The sequence below is a fragment of the Aulonocara stuartgranti genome, assembly GCF_965226115.1.
Source record: "Aulonocara stuartgranti genome assembly, chromosome: 1".
In the NCBI taxonomy this organism is placed as follows: domain Eukaryota; kingdom Metazoa; phylum Chordata; class Actinopteri; order Cichliformes; family Cichlidae; genus Aulonocara; species Aulonocara stuartgranti.
The window spans coordinates 32,480,748-32,507,927 of NC_138939.1; the positions used below are offsets into that span (position 1 = coordinate 32,480,748).

General features: G+C 39.5%; 1 protein-coding gene across 2 annotated transcripts in view; it reads right to left on the bottom strand.

Moving 5' to 3' along the window:
- Positions 1-209: 209 nt before the first annotated feature.
- Positions 210-27,180, bottom strand: part of lrrc4cb (leucine rich repeat containing 4C-b) — a 46,670-nt gene continuing 19,699 nt past the window's right edge. For both annotated transcript variants that reach the window (XM_082534087.1, XM_082534086.1), the window contains one exon: positions 210-5,079. In XM_082534087.1, coding sequence (XP_082390213.1) covers positions 3,166-5,052 — 1,887 coding nt within the window. In that variant the 5' untranslated portion in view covers positions 5,053-5,079 and the 3' untranslated portion in view covers positions 210-3,165. The remainder of the gene's footprint in view (positions 5,080-27,180) is intronic.

Genomic DNA, 27,180 nt, shown 5'->3' on the forward strand with positions numbered 1-27,180 from the left:
CCTCTGACCTCATAAAATAAGCTACAGTACTTTTTAGTTTTGGGGTTTTTTTTTCTCCAGCGCATTCTTGTCAGTTCAGACTTCTTTGAGCTGCTTAGCAATCGCTTTTGTTCGAGTCTTTCTTTACATGTGTTCATGTGCAAATGGGACAAAGACAGCAAAAATGGTGACAAGATGTCTGGTAATAATATATCCATGGAATCTATTGAAAAAAAAAAAAGAATTGCAATTTTTATTTGTATTCATGTACAGTATGAACTACAATCTCATGTATCAATAATTGAACATCATCCTCAGGGAAATTAGTTGGACTCCTTACAAGCACAGTCTCTTGTTATTTTTTTCTTTTTTCTTTTTTCTTTTTTGTCATTTTTTTAAACAATCGAAGCACATGTAAAATTATGATCTGATTTTTTTTTCTTTTTTGCAATGTGTTTTTGAAAATATTTTTTTTTCCTTTTGTAGAAATTTAACCGTGTGATGAATACTCTCTCTGAAAATGAGAGAGAATGTCCCCAACATATAAGTATCCCTCCCCATACATGGACAGTTGGCAGAATAACACACAAGAATTGGAATCACCTTGGCTAAGGATTTTGCACAAAAATCAAGCTCACTCTGCTGGTATTTCAAGTCCAACATTCTGCATTCAGTCCTAAATCCATTCTGGCTTTCAAGGATCTTCAATCTTACACTGTCCAACTAAAGTAAATACCAATACAGAGACATTCCATTCATTCTGAATAACTCACAACCCTCGACCCAAGTATATATATAAAAAAAAATCTGAACCTTGTTTTTTTCACTGTAGCCAGCGTCAACATTGAATCATTAAGCCACCAAAAGCGTTGAAAAGGAATTGAGCACTGAAAAAAAATGAAACAGTGGAAAGGGAAAGAATGGTTCACTCACTGGCATTACCAATCAATAAATTCCAACCCTGACGGGGAACAAGTTACTGATTCTCTCTCATAACCAAGTCTTTAAATGCATATTTTCCGTCATGTTTGTTATTCGCCATCTAACTGCTATTGTAGAAAACAAAAGAATTCATTTAGAGAGAGCGAGAGCGGGAGAGGTTTCTGAATATTCAGCACTCCGTTCCCCTCATACTTCTAGCAGACCTCACAGAGATGAAAGCTAAAAAGGCAAGCGGAACTGCCTGGACAGCTATATTGTCAACTGTTTTTTTTTTTTTTTGGTTACATCATGTGACGATTTACACTAAATAACTCAAACGCAGAGACATCATGTGTGGGTCATATCCCGTCCAGAGCCATCTGTAAATATAAGACTACGTTTCATTTTGCCAGTTTTGTCGATGATTAGATGTATTTGTGAAGTGGCCAGTGGGACACATTAAAATATGCTTGTTGCACAGACACCAAAGCGAAAGGCATATCTACCTCCTCTTACTTTCTGTACAAGGTCACTGTTTCCATGGCGACAGGCTGATGGCTAGTTTTTCCTCCTTATTTCTTATCTATTTTTTCACTCCTCTCTCTTCATATCTGCAATATCTCTGTTTGAAGACCCCTCGTGACCATTATAGGTCTGACTCCCTCTACCCAACTGCTGTTCTTCACTTTTCAATTCTACCTTCCCCTTTCCTTAAGCCTTCTCCGTTGAAAGACTAAATGAAAAAGCGGAGCGTAAACAGACTACAGGAGAGACAATGTTTTGATGGTCTTTAAATGATGCATCATCAAAGAGAGTGTGTGTGTTTGTTTTCCTCGAAGAAAAAAAGCCGAGTGGGGGTCGCTTCAATATCAAAGGCCTCTACCCCCTGTTAGATGTTGGGTAAAGGGAAAGTGAAAAAGTCTCGTGCTGTTTCCTTATCAGCTTTCCTCTGTTAGCCTGCAAATGAACTGCTGATACAGATTAATGAGCTATAACCCATCTTCCCTTATTTTGTTGCAGGTTCCTAGCTGCTTCACTGACTATGTTAGCTCCGTCTGCTTTAGTCTGACAGGGTCACACTACATTACAAAGCAGCCTCATTTGCCTCTTTATCTGTTCTAACAGATGGACTATCAGCGCCTGAGCTTGTGTGACCCTGGGGTGATGGCAAGGTAATGCGACACTGAGTGGACGTAGATCATTACTGGGTTAACAGGGAGGCTACAGACCACAGCCTTATGCTTCCCGTCATTTTCCTAAGCAATATTCTGCCATCGTGCGGCACATGCCGGTAGATAAAGCGAGACAAATGAGACATGGCGAGGGGTGAGGAACGTGCCCGAGCTACGCGACAGCAAGACAAAGAAGCAAGAGGACATGGAGGAGAAGAAAGTGAGGAGAAAGAAGACAGAGGGTAAAACGGCAACATGGAGAATTCATGGGGGTATGAAGAGGGAGGGGGAGGTGAAGGCGGAAAAAAAAGACAGTCAAGGTAAAGCGTCAAGAGTGTAAAGAAAAAGTAGGAGGAGGAGTGGGAGCAAGACCTTAATCTTAATTAAAGTGAAGGATATATGGCTGTTGTTTAGAAGCCACAGGGGAAATGCACATTTACTCATTTGGCAGCTTTGCTCCTCAGGCACGCTGGCTTCGCTGTGATATCATCCAGAGCCGTGCCATTAAAAGATCTAATTTTGTGTTGAGTGACAGCTAGAATAGCATGGCGAGGAAAAGAAAAAGTCATTTTATGTTTTCACGTTTCATAAACTTCCTTCAAATTGGAACTGGTGTGCTGCACTACTAAATAAATGCTTGTAAATACTTGGGCATTGTCCTTCAATAAACCGTGTTATCAGATAAAATGTAAGTAGTGAATGAAGAGCATTGCATTAGAGTTTAAGGCCAATGGAAATAGTGAATGCTGCATTTGATACCTTTCAGTTTCCGTTTTAGCAAACCATTCTTTCCCTTGTGCGGTATTACACAGAGAGATAGAGAGAGAGAGAGAAATAAAGTGAGCTAAAAAGCTATCACAAATTGTTTTTCTTCATTTAGCCACTAGACATATTTTTAATAAATAATCTTTGTTTTTGTAAAGACACTTTTTAAAGTTTCATATGTCGTCCCTTTGCCAAATGCTGACTAATCGCCATAATTGACATCAACTCTGTGAAGTCAATGGCATTCAATTTCTTTTATCTTTGCGTTTTGGTCCATTGTACTCCAAGTGTGTAACGGCTGATGCTGGACATTTAGTCAAATTTAAAATCAGATTTGGGTCTCTTGTACATTGTCTTTTGAGCAAGCTTGAATCAGTAAAGGTTCCTGTGTGGCTGAGCTGTGTATGGTACTGAGCATAGGAGGATGGTGATAAGAGCTCTTGTAGGTGTTGTAGTGGTTGTAGTGCTCCAGAGGGGGCAGCGATAGGTGTCTCTCCATGGCAGCAACACCTGCCAGCTCTTCTTCAACGGTAATGACCTCCATGGAGGAGGCAGGGCCATCGGGATCCTGCTGGTTGTGTTGCTTCCTCATCTTGTAGAAAATAACCAGCAGAACAGCAGCCATGAGTGTGATGGCCACGAAGCAGCCAATGATAATCTTAGTGGTTTTCATCACCTCATCCAGGGATCCCTCTCCCTCCGGATCAAGAACTGGAATGGTGTAAGTCCGCTCTGTGGTCCTTGTGGAAACAGGAGTACCTTTTGTTGTTGAGGAAGACACCCAGCCAAATGGGGGAAGTGGTGTTTGGCTATCCTCCCCCATCATGTCAGTGGTCTCAACTGTGACTGTGGTAAAATAGGTCACCCCACTGCTGTCCAAAGAAGTGACATTAAGCACAGCGGAGGCAGAAATGTTGCCTGCTGTGTTGCTAACCATACAGGTGTAAGTCCCAGTGTCCTGCATTGTGACGCTAGTAAAGTTCAGCGTCCCATCATTGAGGACAGACAAACGCACTTTGTAGGCCCCGTGAGTCACCAGTGAGCCGTTTGGTGTGAGCCAGCTGATGGAGGTCACCGAGCTTGTACGACATTTAAGCTCTGCACCCATGCCTTCGGTCACATTCAAGTCACTGGGTGGCTCCACAATAACAGGGACATCACACTGAAAGTAGCTGTGGTCCAGTTCTCCAATGTAGCGACCTTTCAACGCTGAGGGAGTATGGCAACGTGCACAGCAGCTGGTATTGGCTGGTACAGTTTCCTTCAGCCACCAGCTGAGCCACAGAATATCACAGTTGCAATTCCAAGGATTGTGATGGAGGTGGACCCGCTCTAAGCGATGTAACGGTGTGAAGAGGTCATGGGGTAGAAATGTAAGATTGTTATGAGCCAGGTTGAGCTCTACCAGTGACTGAAGATCGTCAAAGGAATTCCTCTCAATAGTTTGAATCTGGGCATGCATCATCCACAGCTTCTGGAGGTTCACTAGCCCTGTAAATGAACTGGGCTTTATAACAGAAAGCTGGTTACCTGACATTTCTAGCTCTTCAAGCCTTACCAAAGGTAAGATATTGGGGATCTCTTTGAGATTGCACATTCCCAGGTTCAGGTAGCGGAGATTGCTCAGGTCCTTGAAAGCCCCGTCAGAAATATAGGAGAGACGTTTGAGCTCACCTAGATCCAGCCTTCGAAGCGAGGGGACCCGGTTGAAGGCATAAGATGGTATACTTTCGATGGGGTTGTTTCTTAGCCACAATTCTTTCAGCTTGGACAAGTACTCGAATGCTCCATTGGGGATTGTCGTGAGCCGATTATCAAAGAGCTCCAAGGTGTTGAGGCTGGCCAGCCCATTGAAGGCGCCAATTTCAATGCTGCGGATGTGGTTCTTGCTCAGTTGTAGGATCTCCAGATGGCGCAGATGTTTAAAACTGTCCACCTTGATTACCTGAATGAGGTTATCCTGGAGGTTCAGGTAGCGAGTGTTGGTAGAAATGCCATCTGGAACATCCCTTAGACTGCGGCGCGTGCATATGACTTTGCTGAACTGGTTACTGCATGAGCAGACGGAAGGACAGGTCTGAGCACGAACCAGCCCAGCCACCACCAGGATCTGAAGGGCCAAAAGCAGCACAAAGAGGGGGTTGGATAGTGCCCCCTTCAGCCTACGACCTCTCATTGTCTGGCGCTGGAGGGAAGAGATCATTGTGTTCAGCATTCATAGTTCATCCGCTGTTTGTGTTCTCTGTAACGAGAAGAAGCAAAAAAGAATAACATTAAGTACCAGGAAAAGTAGCCGGCAATACATTGCACATGTTGTTATCATGTATGAAGGCAAACCCAATATCTTTGTATATTTAGACTGTTTGGTCACATGAAATAAATGGCACAAAGGTGGAACTTCAAGCTCTGAGAAATTGTAATAGGCATTTGTTTTTCATTCTTTTTTGGCATTTGGACTGAATTGTTGAATAAATTTATACAGTACATTGTGCAGAGAATAATGAAACAACAAGATCAAGAATTCAAAGCCTAAATTAATTGTCAGTATTACTCATTTGTGTATTGAAACACAAGTATTTTTTTAGCTCCTTAACTCTGGACTGTCCCAGATTTTCAAGCTTCACAGAAGCCGACACATCTACACAGGAGACTGAAAATGGAAAATGAGAACTTAGTATCTGCATCCCATCAGAGCCCGACCTGCAAATTTCTTGTAAGCCCCCTTCTCATTGGCATCATAAGACAGAAATTATTTAATAGAATAAAAAGCCTTAGTCATAAAAATTTCAAAAGAAGTGCAATCCACTGGAGTCATTTTTTTTTTCAGTGGAAGACAAGTCAGTAACACCAAGGCATTATGCTCAGTGAATATGGCACGGCACTGTCAAACACACTATATGAACGACAGTTAAAATTACTTTCTGTCCAAAACACTACTAAAAAAAGGTATGTAAAAAAAATCAATTTCTTCTTGGTTAAAAATGTGCTATAGGTTATATGATACGCAGCAGGTTTCATTTAATTTAATTTTGTTTTTACTCCAAAGCTTGAAAATGATCTTTAAGTAAGGCTTTAAAAAAGTGTTACACAATTACTACTTTTTCCTCATTTAAAGCAGCGTTCCAGCCCTGTTTACATTTTATTATGATCCAATGTATGGCTCAAGAGTGTGAAGAGGTCTTATACTGTCATTAAATAACTATAGCAAAATTTCTTACATCCAAAATCAAATGACTAACAAGAAACTCGTTACTCTGCTATCTTTGATTAGATTAAATTGGATTATATTAATCCAGTCACCCAATAGATCTACTTTAAGAATATGCCTGAGCATGCTGAAGATAAAAATAGACCACAAGATTCATACACATACAGCACAGCACAGCCTGTACCTCCCACTTTTACACTGCAGTGTGGATATGATGTTATTGCAACTCTGCCCCCCAAAGATGGTACCCTACAATAAAGTTGTACATGCAGTATAACAAACCTACCCGACATGTGGAGAAAGTATAGGTTTGGCAACATTGTGTCAACCTCTGCTGTTAAGTGATACACACGTCATCCTTCACTGCACTTAATGGGTTCACCAACAGCAAAGCACTCTTGACTTTTGCAAAAAACATTAACCTTGCCTACTGGTTCCTTAGATTTAAGTATTCTCCTTGTCTCTTCCTGGCTCTTCCAAGTGAAGTTATCTGTTAATCATCTCTTTCCATCAACCCACGAGCAAGGAGAAACAAGTATATTATGACAGGTGTTTTCTAAACTGTAAAAAATTGTTAACTGAGGCGGAAATGTTCTCCGGTGAGGATGAGTGGCTGACTTAATCAGTAGCAATGAGTCTACATGTGGCTTGGTTTTGCACCAGCCAGTCTGTCATGATAGCTGTGATGTAGTGAGGCTGTGGAGAGACGTGCCTCTGCTGGGGAATCAGATCGAATAAGGCCTCCCACTGGCAGGAGCTCATTTTGTTCGGCTGGAATTACAACAACCCTGCACTGCCACCTAAGAGAAGAAAATGTCAGACATGGCAAACACACTAATACTGATTATTTGCTGTCAATAAAACATCACAGTTTGCACTTCCACTTGAATGCTTAAAGAAAAGAGCATGTCATTGCCACTCCTGGAGCAATTGTACTTTTCGGTCACATGCCTTATTCATAAAGCACTTGATCTAAAACCAGTTTTATCAGCACAGGATGTCTCATTCCATGAAGAGATGGGACATATATTGCATAAGGAAAGGAAAACGCTACCAACATCCTTCCTGCCTTTGTTGCTGCAACACTGCATGGATTAATTTCATCTAGGCTCGCTCAACATGTATTCAGACTCACTAAAAGCAGTGGCTGCTTACATCTAAAATCCTGCCAGCAACATAAAAACACACCCACCCTTACTTCTGCACCAGCCGCCACTGGCATTGTGTGTGACACCACAGTGATTTGCCAAATGCATTTGTTATAATGAGTTTGTTGGAAAAGTGCTAGGGTAACATATGTCTCAATCAAGGTGTACACAGCAAGGAGAGCATTTAAATTACAATGTCAGATGATTAGAGTCTGTCAGTGTTGCACACTTGAAACAACAACATTTTACTCTGACTAGGAAAATGTGTTATAGCGGACATTTCCACACGCTGGGGAAGCAAGCTTGGCACAGATGTCTAGACACTGAATGCTTTCCAGTCAAGAAATTTAGTACTACTTGGAAAAAATAATCTCTTTTGTAGTCTAAATTAGTGAATATGAGAATAAATATGTTAAAAGTTCTCAGCACAAATCAAACTGACGGGAATCTTTGAGGATGAAATGCAACAAGAAACGTTTCATTACGGATCATTTGCATTTGTTGGCAGCTGTTCCCCTCTGAGTTGTAAGGGGGAACTTTGAATTGTTGTGCACATTTGCATTTCCACTTTTCCACAAAAAAAAATTAAAAAATAAAAGCTCACATTCATTAAGCGTTGTGTCGATCTCATGTTTGTCTTAAGATCATCACACTGATTTCCCACAGCTGATTTCACTTTGTGTGTTATTTACACTTTCAGTTTTTCTTTATTAAATGTAATGGTACAATAACTAAAGCCAGCTGAAAGAACAATAAAAAAAACTGTCTTCTATATTATTGCATTATTAACTTACTGCATTAGGGAAGAGTGAGTCAAACCAAAAACGAAGTCACATTGTTCATTAGACAATTACTAATCAGCCATTTGCAGTTGATCTGGTCTATATGAAATTGATAGAGTGGATAAAATATGGAGTGATATGAAATGTGGCAAGTATCTCATTGTGCTGGATAAAAGACGCCCGTGGCCACGGACAGGGCTGTCTGATGAACTGAATATCATCTTCTTAATTCATTCAATGCATTAGTGATTCATTGTATTTGCATACGTTTGTTGCATCTCTTGCTTTTAACATCGTTTGTGCTGCTGTGTAACCTCACAGGCCATCTGGGTCTTGGAAGACCTGAGCATAGACAATGTGCCTTAGACATGGACAAAACAAACAGTGTTTGAAAGTCTCAAACAGTGTGAAAGTGCCATATTATTAAAGTGTTACATTAGCATATGCTTTGTATACAACAACCTGCACCCCATAAGCAACATAACACACATCAGTATGCTAAACAAGGATGATATGGATTTAGAAATTCGGGGGGGTCATTCCACTGCAGGGCAATCTGCCACTGCATGTGACGAATAAACTTTGAACTTGAACTTGAAATTTACATTTTCATAAATATCTTCCACACATTCCAAGGACGAGTAATGATATATCTGTAAAATTTTACTGTTTAAAGTTTTCACCATTTGCACATACAGAAACATTTCTTTGATTTGCAAACCTTACTCACACAGTGATCAAGAGTGGACTGTTAAAACTACAATGACAATACCTACTGTGACTGTTTTCTCTACATGTATATGAATTATTTGCAGAATTGTAATCTGTTATGATTTATGTTCTTTCTGCAAATTATCTAATAAATTAAACATGTCAAATTTTCTTCAGTAGTCATCCAAAATATTTTGAGTGACAACTGATTAATGAATACTTTGATCATTTAAAACAATACTAACATCTAAAACAAGCTGACCACAGAACATTTGGGTCTGGACAATGTTCTTTACTTTCTAACATGTCATAAATAAAACTGTGAACTGAAAAAAGTGATATTTAGCTTAAATAATAATTAAAACAATGACCCATTTGATAAATGACTGGAATACAGTGTGAAATGTGTGCTAATATCCAGTGAGGCATCCAGTGTTGTGCCTGAAGTGTTCTTATGCTGATCAGACATAAACATTAGTAGCCTATACGTATATGTAAACATCCTGAAAATAATTACTTGTTATGTTGAGTTAGTAATTAGATTTTTGCAAGCGTGACTGTGTTTGTGCCGCTACATATTGTCAGTAGGAAGACTACTAGACTTTTAAATCCAACATAATAAAACATTTCTCTCTTTGCTGCAGTGCGTGTGCACGCTGGCATGCATTTTTTGTCCCAGAGGGTATAAGGAGGGGAGGAGGGGGGGCAGCTTTAAAATCTGGCACTGAAGGCCATCATAACCAGCGGCCATCACTGACATGCAGACTGGAAGTGCTTCACTCTCCAGTTTTCGCTTAACCTGAAAGAAAGGCAATTCGCCTTCCTCCATTTTGGCCTCGGTGCTCTCAGTGCTGGTGTTAGGGAAATAAATCTACACATGCTGCCGGGTGCTGCTGACTTATCAGTCATATGCTGTTCTTACAAGAGGAACGGAAATGACGGCTGGTTGTGTCTCAGCACTGAAAGAGAAATGTTTTCTTGAACATTTTTCACTCTATTGGTTTGATCCAATATGTTTTTTGGTATAATTTCTAGCTTGCTTGATGTAGCGATTTTTAAACCTTGTATCTAGGATATGGCCTTGCTGAAGATGTTGCATGTATTGCTTAGCACCACATCTGTCACCCACCACCCTGGCTGGGTCAGTTGTTGACCAAGCAGCTCTTTGCTCTGACTTCCAATCCACTCCTCCCAATACAGTGAAGTCAGAGTCATGAAAACAGAAAGAGCACATTTTGATGTCGATTATTTCTTTACACCCTTTATTCTGGATTACCTTCAAGATCATGAGTAAAATGGCCAGAACAGAACAGGGCAGACACACATCTGAGTTAAGCAAAATGTGAATATATTTGGTGGAACGGGCAGGTGATGGAAGAAACATCCCGGAAAAACTGCACTCCATGACGATATGAAGCCACAAAATAACATTTTAAAGTAGGTTTGAGGTAATGTGTTTCTGATTGCATGGGATTCACATCATTCACATTGTGTTAGAAGCACATTTAGTTGCAGATTTGCTTTAGACATGAAAAAAAGTAGTAGTAGAAGGTTAAGCTTTGATTTTCTTCCTAGTCTTATGTGGAGATACGAGCACAGGGCGTTAGATGGAATGACTCTATGTAGCCATAGGGTAAAGGATGTTATGATGACTGCAGGAGCACTCTAGACTTATTAAAGTTAAATGTGTTCACACTGACCCCTTTTTCATCCTAAAGCAGCATTGATTGATTGGTTTTGGCCTCTATGGAGAAGAAAAATCAAAACAAGCTTGCAAACACATTGACTTAACACACAAAACCCGAGGAATCTATTAACCTATCCATCTACTGACGTTCAAGGTCACGAGGGCACTACAAATATAGTAATTCATTAACGCAGATACAAAGTTGTAGTACGACTGCATTTTATCATCATTTTATTTCTCTTTGGTTTTTTTGGTTCATTATCTGAAAGTGTTAAGATTTAGTTTAAGTCTTTATTTGTGTTAATTTTTATACTTTTTTATACATATTTTTCACAACCTGTTTTAGTCAACAATAATAACCACAATTATAATAATCCACAATGTTGTTGTACATGTACAGTAACAATAAAGGGCTTTTTTTATTCTATTCTATTCTATTCTATTCTATTCTACCCTTGCATAAATGTCACCAGTGTTTTGGTGAATGTAGGTAAAATCTAATCTATAACCATCTAAGCAAGCTTTGATTGCTCCGTGCACAAAATGGAAACGGACAACAATCTCAGTCTCACGAGAGCAAAGGTGGTACAGTTGACCCTCTGACCCAAAGCTTAACCTCTGCCATCCCTTCAGGGGGAGCGGTGCTCCCAGATGGCATCATATTATTGAAAATCATCACGTATTTTTATGACCAGGCTCATTTTCTCCAGTCTGTGATAGAAGAGATTAAATTAAAAGAAAGGCAGAATTGAAACCAATCAAACTGCCATCTGGAATTATAGTTAGACAGACAATCACTGTGGGGACAGAAACATATAGGGACACTTTCCTTTGCCATCAGGCAATGTGTGGTGATATTATTTCTGAAAACAGAACAAAAGAAAATTCTAATTAATCTGTTGTTTCTTGTGAGGAATGTGATAACAGTTATCAGGAAACCAGCCCTTTTTTTCCTATAGACTGATGATTGGTGTATGAGTTCTGGTCTGTCCACAATTTGTTTGCATTAGCATAATTCACTTTGCAACTGCAGTTCTGAAAGTGCCGTAAAATAACTGATATGATGAGATTTTGTATCGCGTGTCAAATTTACCTGTTATAAAAACAAGAAAACACAAACATTAAAATCTGTCAAAAATGTTTTTAAAATTAAAAATGACTAAACTCCCTGAACTCAGTCACACAGTTCTATACTCAATTTTGAGACGGTACACTGGGCTCCTCTGAGTACTCAGAAATTAATCAAGTATAACATGCAACCATTAAAACAAATTTTTCTGTTCAGGAATGCAAGTAAATAACTGTAATTAAGCATCTTAATAATAATAATTATATATATATATGTATATATATGCGGTATAAACTTAAAACTGGGTGGTGGTCTAATAAATTTGTTACGTGTTGTATAAGAGGAGTTTTGAAATGTAAATCCTCTGTGTATCAAAGTTACACAAAGATTTAAGATAAAAAATTAAAAGTCTTGCAGCTCATTAGCTCATTCACAGCAATAATCATAAATAGGGATGGGTATCGAAAACCGGTTCTTGTTGAGAACCGGTTCCCACTGTTTCAATTCCTTGGAATCATTTGCCACTTTTAAAAACGATTCCCTTATCGATTCCAGTCGCCCCGAATGACGTCATCACGTTGAGTAGCGTCTTTTACCCAGTAGGAAACACGGCGCCTGAGCGGCACAAACGCTCAAAAGTTTGGTTACACTTTATGAGAAAGGATGACAACAGGGCAACGTGCAATACTTGCAAAGTAGAGATTTCATCAAAGGGAGGAAACACTACGAATATGCAAAAGCATTTGCTCAAAAAACACGCGATTGCTTTCAACGAATGTCGTGTTTTTGATCCGCTCCGGACTAGCGAAGCTCAACCCAGCAGCAGCGGTAGCGTTTCCACGTCCTCTCCCGTTAATACTGCAGGTAACTAATCAATTAGCATTGCATATTATGTTAGCGCGATTTACCTTATTACAAAACCTGCTATTACTGTGCGTTGCATTTAGATAACCATGATGAGAGAGACAGAGTCTGGCTGGCTCAGATGCTGGCAGTTCTCGCTGCAGTCTACCGGTAGCGTCTCCTTTCAGGCCAGGATAGACGAATGTCACCCAGCAGTGTCTAAGTTTGTGGTCAAAGGCTTGCACCCATTTGCCGCAGCAGATGCCCCCGATTTCACTTTGGTAAGTGAATGTGTTTAATTGTAGGCAGGGACATTACTGGATATTCTTGTGTAATTGCTGCAGAATAATTTATGTTAAACTTTGTTATTGCTACAGGAGAATATTTATTTTATTATTTTACATATACATTTTTTTTCCTGGGGACCCTGTGACACCCCATTGAAGAGCCGTAGGCTGTGAATCTCTTAAGATCTCACTGTTGGGTTTGTAAGGCCATGTTACTCCTAAATTTCTATCTTGTTCAAAGAGAAGATATAAAACACAGTTCTAAGCTAATCGACTTTAGTGTTCTCCTTTTAAAAAAAAAAAGAATCGATAAGAGAATCGATAAGGAATTGAATCGTTAAACAGAATCGAAAATGGAATCGGAATCGTTAAAATCTTATCAATACCCATCCCTAATCATAAACATTATTCTAAGCATATGTTAATAATACATGTTTCTAAACAAGAAACAGAAGAAATAGAAATTCTGCATTCATCCAGTTCTCAAAAGCAGCAGGAAGAATTTCACGGTCTGATCCAGGATCACAGACACACATATTTCAGGATGTCAGTGGGGCAGTTTGAACTTGATGGCAGAGTTGGGACCGCATCTAAAGAGGTAGAGAAATTATTTCAGAGACCCAAATGACCCGGAGCAATATCTAGCTGTGTGTCTGAGGTATTTGTGTCTTCAGTAATGGTGCGTGTTTTGAGCTAAGCGCGCACTTGTTGCCAAATGCAGTGGTATGATTGGTTATATGAGTTTATTTGGAACTGACAAATCCAGCTTGGGCCGAAAAAAATAAATGGCGCAAATTGGTCCAGTGAAATCAGTCAGAGTGAATGACTGCATTAAGAACAGTCCGCGTCCAGTGTCTAAAGGCCTTAAGAAAGATTGCTTCTGTGACTGTTGTTAACTGCAGCAGTTATTCATGTAACCACAATGCCTGTTGTGGTTGTTAAACAGTGTCCTGTTATATAGAGTTTTGTATGTGCCTTTCACATCGACTACAGGAGGTATGACAGGGTTTTAGAACTGAAAACAAGTATAAGCCACAGTGGTATTTTTAATTGACATCGGTCCATATGATGATGATAGGACTCCATTATGTCAATAAATGTTATTCAGTGGGCTCACATAACTAACTATACTAACTCAACTAAATAAATGTATACAAAGTAACAAAATGGTAAATGGCCTGTGTTTGTATAGCGCTTTACTTAGTCCCTATGGACCCCAAAGCACTTTACACTACATTCAGTCATCCACCCATTCACACACTGGTGATGGCAAGCTACATTGTAGCCACAGCTGCCCTGGGGCGCACTGACAGAGGAGAGGCTGCCGGACATTGGCGCCACCGGGCCCTCTGACCACCACCAGTAGGCAACGGGTGAAGTGTCTTGCCCAAGGACACAACGACCGAGACTGTCGGAGGCAGGGCTCGAACTGGCAACCTTCCGATTACAAGACGAACTGCCAACTCTTGAGCCACAATCAGTTCAAAAACATGAACCTTGGTTGGGTCACGGCTCTGTCCCTGTCCCTTCTGCAGAAAGGGACAGTTTCAGGTAAGTAGAGGAAGATTGCTAACATGTGCCAAGCAAGAGGGTAAAGAAACACCTTTCAAGTGATAATTCAATCCCTATTCACGTATTACCTTATGCTGCCTCCATTATAATAATTACATGAGCTAAATAATCTGCAGGGACCTCCATGTTCAAATGCACTCTGCCAAGGCTCTGTCTGGTCTCTGCAAAGGGATTAAGACAGGATGCCCTAGGTGGCAGACTGACTGAATATGAGGGCGCTCTTAGTATTCGTGTCACTTGTCTAACCCACCAATCTGCTCCCATGACTGCGCTTCTAAAGAGAGATCTGCAGGACTGGCCAACTGTAGGTGGAAGGGCATCGGGGCAGAGTCGGGGATGATTAAACTAAATGAAAACATGGCACAGTGCAGTATGTTAGTATGACTCAAGCAGTGGTGTCAGACTTGATACTTGGTTGCACACATATGGATTAACATTCTCACTGGAAAAAAATAGATTTGGTAACCAGAAAACTGTGAAGAAGCAGATTCTCTCCACATGCTGTGCATAAAGGAAGGTAGCAGTCTGTGCTAGGTTGGCTGACTACACACAGCCAGCATTGGTGACTGAATAAGGATCTGCACAAACCTCATATATTCCTTTATTAGTACAGTATGACATAAGATTTCTTTGTGTGAGCAGTGATGTAGTAAGGAGAGAAGTTGTGCTACCAGCAAAAGAATACAGAATGATTTTGTTTCTTCATTTAAAAGAGGAACCATTAAAAAGGTTTCACATTACAGTGATGCTCTTGTTACACTGTATGCATTTCCAAATGTTTTAAGTGAACGCAATTTCTTTTAGGTTTGTAGGCTCAAGGCAGAGGGCCAGGAAACTGTGTTTTAATTATGTAACGCTGTAAAGTGCGAATATTCACAGACATGGATAAAGTTTGCAATTTACCAGAATCCTTGAGATTTCTACCTCACAGTGGGAAATCACTAATATAGTGGTATTCTAATGCCTCTAAAATGCTGCCATTCATTGTTAGTATTGAGAAAGACAACAGTGTTGCATTAAAAATGACACAATAGCGATGTAGCTTCATTGGCCAGTCTTGGCAGGTTGCCACTCCCTCCAAAATGCAGAGTGCTTGAAGGGATTAGTTCACTGAAGTGTCTTCTGTTCAGTCACAGCTCTTTGCCAATGAATTCCGGCCATTCTAGTTTGCAAATTGACTGAATAGCAGAAGTTGCAGGCAGTTCTCTCGGGAGCTTTTGTGTTCACACTGGGGCAAAAGGATAGCGACAACAGATGACACTATACGTGGGCCAGTCTTTTGTTCTTTTGTTTAAGATTGCTTCCCATCAGTGTGCTACTGTCTTTCATTCGAAATCCCTTCCATGGATTCTGGCCTTTGTCTGTGGGTATGTGAGGAGTCATTCACACATCTCTAATAAGCGAAAAGCCGAGACCATTATGTGGTCACAGGTCCCTATCCTGAGGCACAGTTGGTATTGAGATTGGTCTTATTATTGGTCTCACGTTTTTTTGTTCTTTTTTTTTTTAGCAGAAAATGCTAGTTAGAATATATGTGGGCACACAATTACTATTTAGTTTACTTTAATAGTGTATAATTGTAGAATAGTCTTTAAAATCTATGGCTTTGTGTAGAATCACAGCTATTCTGTTAGATTTAAAGATATTTTCATAGAAACACCACTCTTAAAAAAGACGCCCAGATTTGATATAGTTATTTTTGTTTTAATTGATGGAATAAAACATCAATATTACAAAAAAGTAACTGCTCACAGACCCACAAATGCCTAAAACCACTATGTCAAAACAGCAGTAGCAGGACTGAAAAGATGCCACTGAATATATGCCTCTTTTTTTACTCCCTACTAGAGATTATTATCCAAGCCATTCTATAAGCAAGTCTTGCCATCGATCTTGGGAAAGCCTCTGGGCAGTTATTCTGAGCCGACAAAACCAACCTTCTTTTGAAATGAATGGGTCAAAAGCCACAAATGGAGCAAAGCATGCCTAGCACACACACCTAACACGTCTCACTCGCCATGTGTTATATACCAAATATTCCCCTCCAAAACAGCAGTGTATAGATGATGAATATTCCCTGTCTGTCCCTTTGACACATCAGTGACACTCAAGTGGGGTGACTGCCTTGGATTTCAATCCCTGCGCCACCCCAGCATCCACCACCAGCTCTGGATGTGGATAATTACTCACTACTCTCCAAACTTTAATTGTATTCCTTTTCTGCAATTTATAAGTTTCAAGTCTTAGTTGTCCAGCTGAACTGAACTGAATGTATCAAATCATAAGATCTGTTTAAAAATGCTTAAAACATTTACGGATTCTCCCTCAAAATATAACCCTGCAGGTTAGATTTTAGATTTTTAACTACGTACAGCTTCATGAAATCATGGCTTCATTTAGGTTTAGGAATAATACCATGATCCGACACCCCCAAAATAACAGACATATCTTGTAAAACTATTCAGTATTTCAGTATTAAAAAATGCTTTATTCACAATACAACTTATTTTATAAAATATTTTAGCTCATTTTGAATTTGATGACAGTGCAACATCTCAAAAAAGTTCATACGGGGCAAGAAAAGGCTGGACATGTAAGGACATGTAAGGTACTAGAAAGACAGCTGGAGGAATTTTACATTTTGCAGCTAATCAGGTTAGTTGGCAACAAGTCAGTAACATGACTGGGTATAAAAAGAGCATCTTTGATAGGTAATTTCTCAGAAGTAAAGGTGGACAGAAAACTGCATCTACAAATTGTGAACACATTCTTAATAATATTCCATAAAGTTGTGAAGAATTAGCTACAGTACATAATATCAAAATATTCAGAGAATCTGAACAAATCTTTATGTGTAAGAGACAAGGCTGAAAATCGATATTGGATGTCCGTGATCTTTGAGCCCTCAGGCAGAACTGCATTAAAACAGTCATGATTCTGTCATGAAAATCACTACATGGGCTCAGGAACACTTACAGAAATCAATGTTTGTGAACAAAACATGGGCACTGCTTTCTGAGCTAAAGAGGAGAGGGACCATCCGGCTTGTTATCAGTGCTCAGTTCAAAAGCCCACATCTCTGATGGTATATGGGTGCATTTGTCTCTATTAGCTTGGCACCTGGCACATTTGGAAAGGCACCATCAATGCTGAAAGGTATTCACAGATTTCACATAAACATATTTTTCTGGAAATGGAATTGTACATTAAATACTGCAGCTATTACAACAACAGGGCTTCAAAACTGAAGAGCCTGGGTGTTGAACGGCCCTTCTTGCAGTGCCTACCTTTTGCCTACTGAAAACATTTGGCTCATCATAAAACAAAAAATGTAACAAAGAAGACCCAGGACTGCTGAGGAGTCAGAATATCAGACAAGAAAGGGACAATGTTCCTCTCCCCAGTCCAGAAACTGGTCTTGTATTTGTGCCATCAAAATCAAAATGAGCAAATATTTCTCTGAAAATGGTGATTTTTCTCAGTTTAAATTTGATACATTTTCTGTGTTCTATTGCAAATAAAATAAGGGTTTGCATACAGTATGGGAGATTATATGAAAGATTTTCAAATGTCAACCTCTTTTGGAATTTTGACACATGTTCACTACAATAGCGATATGCCTGCTAAACAACTGGATGAGGTTTAATGTTTTGGTGGTTTTAAAAAGAAAGCACTCTGATTTTTGAAGAAGTTCTCTAATAGTGGTTCTCTCTCTCTCTCTGGTTTTTAATGTCTGTTATTATACCTAGATTGCATTTAAATACAATAACATGCATCAGCTATGGATCAAATTTTAAACTACATTTGCATCTTTATGGCTGCAGTGTTTTCATGTTCACTCAACAAACCGTCACACAGTAAGCTTTCATTCAGAGAGAAGAATAAAGAAATCATAGAAACAAACAGAAATAAATTGCTCCTCTTGACGTGCCTTAGCTGACACACAACTCCTGACTAGCATTAATATATAATTTTGAACAGAACTTTGTTAAAAAATTTAAAGAGGATTTAACGGCTTTGATTCAAGAGTGGTGAATTACTTCCGTGTGAGACTTTGGTTGGGCTCAGATCTGCATGCACTCTGGGGGCAGACTCAGGCACTCATTATCATGTTTGGACTCTTAGAAAATGTCCAAGATGAAAGCTACAAGGAAACATATGTACTGTATATTTAATGGGCTTCATCATCTGAATATTCTAAAGTGGACACGCATCCAATTATCTACATGCTTCCATGATAGATGCATGCAATGTGCACCTGCGAGGCTGTAAGTCGGCTGTTTATACAACATTACACAATTAAATATTTCAGCAAAGAGAAGAATGCAGGCATGAAACAAAATACCACAACTTTGTGAGAAGAGAACATGGAAAATGTAAATCACACGTTTACTGTTTTTGCACTAAATCCCGTACTAGTTACAGAAAAAATTATGTGTGCATATCTTGGTCAAGGATTAAGCGCAAGCTAAGCCCTTCTTTCTTAAATTGCTTAACTGACTTGAATAAAGTGACAACAGCGTGATACTTCTATTGATCCCTGCAGTGAAGCTCTCTTTTCACTTTGCTCCCCCCAGGGAGGTCGGAGTGTAGGGTCATCTTCACAGAAAATGCCCCTGGAGCTGGCAGCAAGTCTGTGGGGAATCACTGACTTGCTCAAGGGCAGGACAAGTACATGTGCAATACAAGCACTTCCCTGTGTGGTTACAGTGGAAGGGCCATCTCAAATCTCTTCTACTTGGAATATCTTCAAAGAAATTTTCAACATGAGAGAAGCTTAGTGGAGGTTTGATTTTCCTTTAAAGTGAATATTAGGAGAGCGCTATGCGGTTGTCTTAGTTTAAAGGCAATCTAGTCCTCTATACAGAACAGAAAGAACAATGGGTAATTTTCAGTGATTTCTCTCAAAGTATATACCTGCCATGTGCCTTGTGGTCACATATGGGTACCTGCCACCATTAGTGCTAATTAATATATCATAATTGCAAAAATAGACCCTGAACAATGCTGCGTTTTGCATATGTGTAGCTGTTGATATTATAGAACACTAAATTCCTTTCATAAAGCAGCTAGTCCATCCCACTGCAACGATCTTCAGCTTGGAAATTAAATTCCCTTCGACCAGATTACTATAATTATCTACCTCACAGTGAAGGGTGAGCAGAGGATTAAGGTCTGTTTAAAAATAACCGCCATCCAATATATTTGGACTCAATAAATGAAAGCTGAAGAGCAGACATTTTCTCAGTGGAATGATTTAGATTTTTTTTCCTCCCCTCTTCTGCCTTCTCTTTTCTTCCCTCTATGTTAATCTGCTTTGATAATTCAGCAGTGAATGCATTGCGCTTGGTGGGAGACCGTCTTACAGTCAGGCAGAAATCAAAGCGGGGAAAATGCTGTTATTCAAGTGGCAGTCAACTATTCTGTAAAAAGTGGATCTACACTGTGCACAAAGTGTTGCACAAAGGCCCAGATGTACCAATAGGATGACAAATACTCATGAGCCATATATTATATGGTTACTTGGGATTTACCATGTTGGATTAGGATTGCTGGATTCTAAAGATTGCTGCCTCCTTTTTTAAGGTGGTTGAGGACATGTTAACTTATTTCATATATCCAGCCTTTTGCTGAACAGACTAGTTGTGGTTGTGTTAGGTAAAGGACTGTGTTAGCACTTTCTGATGGCTGATTGATTGCGTGTAGCCGGTGTTGACAGGATGCAGATGGCAGTCCATCATGTTTTTCTTTCATTATTTGTTCGTGGTGAGAAGTTTCAGCTGGTATGCTAATAAGATGTTACAAATTGGTGCTGTGTCAGAAATTAGTATCTCCTCAAAAACATGTTTCTGAATGAGTTTGTCCTTGTTTGTCCTCGCTATCTGTTTCCTCTTTTGCATCTTTGGTGCCGACACAGCGCCACAATCACAAACAAATGTGATATCTGCTCATTTGAAATTCTATTCAGTTTTATTCCAATCTTATCTTTAAAGAAAAAAAATGTATCTACAGATGAAAATGAACAAAGTTATGAATGTAATACACAAACTGACACAGGAGACATTTAATGGGGAGACAAAACTTTTCCTACTGATTGTATTGCTTTCTTTTCATGGCTTTTTGTGATATAACATATTTAATATACCTAATGCTTGGCCTTATGTCACTATAGTGATAACAATAACATTTACGTTGAGTTAAGAAGCATATGAAATTATGGCACTCTATCTTGGACATTAAGTTAACCTGTAAAGTGCAACAGTTGTTAACCGACACGCATTAACCAGTGATGGGCCATGCGCATTTCCAAAGATGAAATGGCCTTGGGTCATCTTTACGTGTTTGATATTATTTATATTAAATCCTGGTCACCCCGAGGCAAAGCTGTCCAGCCACTGTGATGCTGATTATTGCTCATCTGAGTAGCTTGTTATTCAACCCTTTGATGTGAGATTGTTTGAATCAGCCATGTAGCCACTTGACACACTATTTGTCTTTGCATTTGTTAACAAATGTGTACTTTGCCCTCTTAATTATTCATGATGCTAGAAAAATATATGGATGAATTTTATGACTGCAGTTTATGTCAGTCAGCTGTAGGCTTACAGTTGGCCTATACAGTATAATATTATGCTGGAGACACAGCAAATTCCCCACTGACTTTAGAAATGCATTTGCTGCTAGCTGACAAGAACATGACAGCTGCAGGTTGACCACCTTAATAATCTCTAAAGCTCTAAAATGATTTGTCACTGGATTGGCATAATTACAAAACTAAATAATTGAATCCTAATTATCACCAGATTTCCTGAGAACAAGTAATACGTTGGTCTATGAGGAATCAGTACATCTCCAAATGCTTGAACATGCATTGTGTTTAGATGGTGCCACTTTTATGATAGATCGATACAGGAGATCAATAATAATCTAACCATAAACTCCCAATCTTTTTTGATAAATGGTAATGATAAATTTGCTTGAAAACCAACAATAGCTTATTTATTTAGCAGATTTGGAGCAACTTAAGCATTCTGTGTGGTTGTGTTTCTGGTTATCTGCTGTTGCTTTTGGTTTCCTGCATATAATGTTTTTCCTTTTAGCTTTTATGTCCACATAGCTGCTAAAATTCATTACTTGTTTTTGTTGTACTTGGTAGGTCAGTGTTATTGTTTGATTTTGTGTGTGTGTCTAAAACAGATGCCAGCTGTGATTCAAAACTATCTTCGAGATGAAAAATCAAAACTCAGAGAATTAATTCTGATATCAGTCAGCAACACCGTAACCTATTACAACAACAGGCACTAGATGAAGCTGTAATGACAAGACCATGTGTTACTAAAACTATTGACTCTTTTTTGCCTTTTTGTGTGTTTCCATTGTGCCCAGTCTTTTGAAACAGCGTCAGAAACTTTTTATAACCAAACGTTCTAGGGAATATTTTGTTATGCGGGGGGGGGGCAAAACCATGAAACAGATGACGCCATTTTCTGTACACTTGTTGCATTAAGTGCCTAAGGGAGTTGAAGTGAGTCCCATCATGCATGGGTGAGAACCATGATGGACAGGCTGCCAGTCTATCACAGTGCTAACACATATAGACAGAGAAACACATTCGCACCTACAGGCACTTTAGAGTCTCTAGGTCACCTAACATGACCTAACGCCTTTGGACTGCATGCGGAAACTGAAGCACATGGAAGAAGCTCATGCAGACATGTGGAAAACACACAAAAATGCAGTTTATGTATTATCACCATCAGTGTAAAAATAGCACACAGTAATCCTCTGCTTGTATGACTCAGTGTTACATCCATTTTCCTACTATTTAAGACACATATTTGTGTTTTTTTCTTCTTACCAAAAGAGCACATGGAGGACATTGTCTTTCTTGGTCTCTGTCTGCATATCTGCAGCTCCAGTGCACCTTAATCCTAGTGTTTTTTCACTCTCTTTCCTCGAAGCACCTTTCTCCTTCTCCCACACTCCCCTGAGAACCACTATCTGCCTCCCTCTATCCTGAAGCATTTCTCTGTCTCCTTCTCATTCTCTACTCTCATCACTAAATAATTCCTTACAGAAGAAAATCTAATCAAATCTCAGTGAGAGTGAGAAAAGCAGAGATGGGAAGAAATTGTGTGTGTGTGAATCAGACTTGGGAGAAGGGGGTAGAAAAAAAAAGGAAAGAAAAAAGAGAGAGACAGAATCAGAAAGCAACATTGGCCGTGTGTGAGGGGGTTGTAGAGTGAGCGAACCGCAAGTGCATTAGCAGTCAGAGCACTTAGTGTGAGGAATCCATTCATTATTCATTAGCTAATTCACCATGTATAGTAATTAAAATCAGAGCCCGCTCCAAAATGGAAAGAACCATGATAGACTGGTTTTCTATGTACAATATTTAAAAGCACTGTTTTTTAGTACTGGTGGCTTCAGGCTTTTATAAATCATGCTTAGGTGCAGGCTGCGACTAGGTGTCAGGACTCTCTTGGTGCATTTAAGGACACAGGGTGACATCTGTCTGAGGTGAGAATGCATCCAAAATAGAAATATGTAAATGTGTTGCATAAGATACCCAGAAAAAAAATGTTTATATATGAACAGACGATTATTTACTGCGTTTGAGTTATAAATTCAACATTTCTCAAGACTCGATAGAAAACACATTAAAAACTCCATTAAAAAACAACTTTTCTTTTTTTCTTTTTTTGTGTTTTTTGGACGTTGAAAGCGCTGCAAGATCAAAATAATGTCATGTCAATTAATAGCAGACTGAAATAGGGCATGCTGATCATTCCCCAGCTCAGTCTGCGTGGGAGTGGAAAAAGAAAAAAAAAGTTTGAGCTATATTTGAACAACAAAGTTGCTTGTTTTGGCCTCGTTCTGACAGCAGTGGTAAAGGTTGATGTCAAAATAATTCTACAGTACGTGTGGGTCTGTGAAGTGCCTGTTTATTCCAAGCTTAAGACTAATTGTCTCTCTGGCAGGTGTTTAAGATCAGCGGGCATGACCTCGAGCTTCTTTTTTCTTATTATTAGCTGTTGACTACATTTAAAAACCTTGCTGTGGGTAGCTCGTGCAAGTGTATGCGTGTGCATTCCGCAAACTCCTCAATTATGAGACCAGACTGATCGACTGTGACAATCGATGCAGAGTCTTATCAGAATATTAATGCGCAAGCCCCATACCATTGCTAAAGTCTGTGTATCTATATCCATGCATACTGTGTGTTTGTAAATCAGTAATAATGACAGAAATTGATAATAACTTACCACAAATCCATTCTAAATGAAAGTGATCAACAATCTCTGACTGCTCAGCAACTTTTGCGTGTATTACATTCCAAAGTGATGCATTTCTGTAATCACGTTACATTTGTTAGAAATGCAGTCATTTAATGCTCCAACCACAAATATGTTGCTACTTGAACTAGATAAGTTCTTCAATTATCTCTATGATGCGGGATAGAAACAAATGATCTCACATGCCTGTTTATGCCCACTTGCAGATCATTTGCTTGACCGAGCAATCTACAACTGCGGAGGAGTGACAGCGTTACGGCGTTAATTCTAATTCATTGCATGAAGGGACAAGATTCTGTCGGTGAAGACCAAACTGTGAGGCTCAGTCCAGAAACAATCAACAATTATGTGCTATGAAAATATTAGGGGTGCAACGATATTCGTATCGATATTGAACCGTTCGATACAGTGCTTTCGGTTCGGTACGCATATGTATCGAACAATACAAAATTTGTAATTTATTTTATCAATTTTCCTTCTGACGATGCTGTCTGTGTTGAGCGCTCAGTGAATCTGCGTTCGACTACTCCGCCTAGGCTGCACTGTCGAGCGCAGATCCACTGAGCGCTCAACACAGACAGCATAGTCAGAAGGAAGAGCGCAGGGCAAGCTAGCGAGACAGAAGTTAAGCTCTCCTTGCAACAGGCAAATTGAACCTCATTCAGATCTGGCGTTTGGAATTATTTTGGTTTTCATGTGACGTATGACCCTGAAGGTAAGCGAGTCATGGACTAAAGTAAAACAGTATGTTGGATGTGCCACGCAATGCTCAATTACATTGGTGTGAACTAGTGTGTTAGCGCAGTTAGCTCGTTAACGTGTTGGCCGTCTAGCCCCATGCACGGGGCGATCGGCGGTAGCTCGTTAACGGAGATTTGCTGTGTTGTGGCGTTAAGGTCATTTCAACGAGATTAACCTGAAAGCACTAGTGGGAACACAACGAATATGACTGCACATTTACGCCGACATCATCCTAGTGCAAAGACAAAAACAACAAGCATGCTACTAACTTTAGCGAGTCATTTAGACAGCTGTTAGCACATGATTCTCCTTATGCTGCTGAGAATATAGCCCAGAAGAAGCGGATAGTATAGCTTTTATTTTGGAAAGAGACATTTCTCTGTAATAAACTCTCTTTTCCAAAGATGAGTGATTCCTCAATCAGATACAGGGCTTGCAATATCGCTAGCCCGACGTCCCGGAGCTAGCGATTTTTTCAGTCGGGCTACCAAAATCTATCTCTGCCCTGCCCGTCGGGCTATTGTAGGAAAAATATATATCAATGCTTTTGCATTCTTTCGGAAATGTAGCTGGGTAATTATGTCATTGGCATCGGTGAGCCACTGTCAATATGTGACATATTGAAGTCGCGTTTGAATTTGCGCTTGTTTTTTTGCTTTCACTTTGCAATCGTGCGAACTGTGTATAGAGAGTGACAGCACTGATCTGTGAGTGATGATAATTTGTGCACCAATTCCTCTGACATCGTCTTATTAATCGTTAGCTTACTATGCAAACATGACAAGTGAAATCTCCAGCAGCTTACACATGTGAGAGGTTGATCGCGCAGAGAATCGCTGAGCTTATGTGAGTGCGTGTGTAAAAGCATTTCAGTTCTGCTGAGCCAAATAAGACAGGTCAGGGTGAAGAAGTGACAGCCAAAGAAAAGCTTACCACAAAACGGAGAAGTTATGACAAATCAGACTATAAGGCAAAAAGAAAGTGCAGCTTTATGGTTTCATGGACAAAAGAATTTCTGTGGCTGCAATATGATGAGCTAAATAACCAGGGCTGCACATAAGTGGTCCGCAGGTGCGCATTCGCTGTCAAAATAAAAAACACGCACAAGGGTTAGGGTTAAATTTAAAAACTGTACTTTTGAGTTAAAATATATATTTATAATTTTAATAAATGACAAATAAAAAATGCATGAACATTTTTTTGTATCGAAAAAATATCGAACCGTGACACCAAAGTATCGAACCGAACCGAACCGTGAATTTTGTGTATCGTTGCACCCCTAGAAAATATGGTCTGTAAAAAGCAACATTGTAATTTCTTTTATACACTCTGTTGCAAAGCTAGCAGTGAGACACCATGGCACCATGACAGTAATGCTCAAGCTGGGCCCAACCAACAGCATTACTGTGCCCCCTCAGCGGACATCTAACTGATATACCTTAACTGTAAGTTACACTAATTGATACAATTTGCTATTAAAAAACTTGAACATCCATATCACCTGTAAGTTACTGTAGTACATGCTCAATTTAATTAATCAGCACACAGTAGTTTAGCGCTTCTGCAGCCATTGTGGTAACCAGCATGACTGATGAGGACACTTAGCAGATGGGCCTGTGCAGGTCAGACTTTGGGAAGTACCCCTCATGTCTCTCTGAAACTAAAAGGAGGTCATTCATCAGCTTGTGCAGCTAGTTTTAAAAATGACCCTGCTGGAACACTGCATAACAAAAACGTATTGAGGATATCATGCACTCACAGTCAACTGCAGTAGTGTGTGGTTATTCCACTTCTGCACTTAGAGAAAATCTCTCTTCTGTTTGCTTCCTGCTTTGCCGCTGTAATCTAAGGAAGATATTTATGCACTTTTATAATTCTGCCTAGATTTATCGGGGAGTGCACTATGAGTGCATGGTTTTAATTTCGCATAGCGTGTACAAGTGTACCGTAAGTGTTTTATTTATTTTATTTTTTGGGAATAGCAAAGTAACTTGAGCTGAATGCCCTGTTTGGTTATCTGTTTAGTTCATATGGTCTGCTGCCCAACCTGCCAACAAAGCAAGCAGATTAGTCCTGGTGTGCAACAGGTCACTACTGCAGAGAAGACAGCCCATACTCACCCTTGCTGCAGAGCCACTTTTTTTCCTGTGAAGTGCCCTATTGGCTGTTTACCACTGTCTTTGCTGTCAGCTTTATGTTAGTACTTGAACTTGAAGGCTACTAAAAGAACTATCTTTTGAATGTTTTCCTTATGAGGAGAGGGATTTATGCAGATGTGTGGGCATATGAAAAGCACTGTTAGACTGTTAATTGGCAATCACAGAAATGAAGATGCTAAGTAATGCAAAAGTAATATAACTAGTGTAATAAATTACTTTTGTTAGTAAAAAAAAAGTAAAAAACAGGTAATGTGTGTAATGCAATATTTCTTTGAACCCCAGCACTTGTTAAAAGATAACAGAATTTAAAGTAATTTCAGTGTGTGCTGTTTTCTACTGACACCTTATGCATACATTAGTGATTCACTATATATCCGGGTCATGAAAACATTAACATTTGGTGTTAAAAGCACTTAGTAGTGATTCGCTATAGGTCCTAATAATTAGTTTCTAATCACGTTAAAAGCCCAAACACAATAAAAGTGCCCCAAAAGAAAAACCTCAGTCAGAATAGGGACAGTTTAGGCTCAAATGTACATCCTTGCTGCCTTGTTGTACATGCTGCAGGGATGCATGCTTCTGCCCTTTACTCAAAAGTAGTAGCTTCTTATCTAAACTGCTCCTCTGTTGAGTTTTAAATACAAACTCTCATCAAATTAAAAGTGACACGAGAGCGACAACGACTGCACTCAAGGGGCGATAGATATCTTTAGGGAGTTGACCAGACAGTGATAAGAAGATGAAAATGAATCAGAACATATTCATCACTTTTCCGCACATCGCACCTTTCCGCTGTAGTGCATGTCTATCCATCCAAGTAAACACCAGACAACAGTTAAT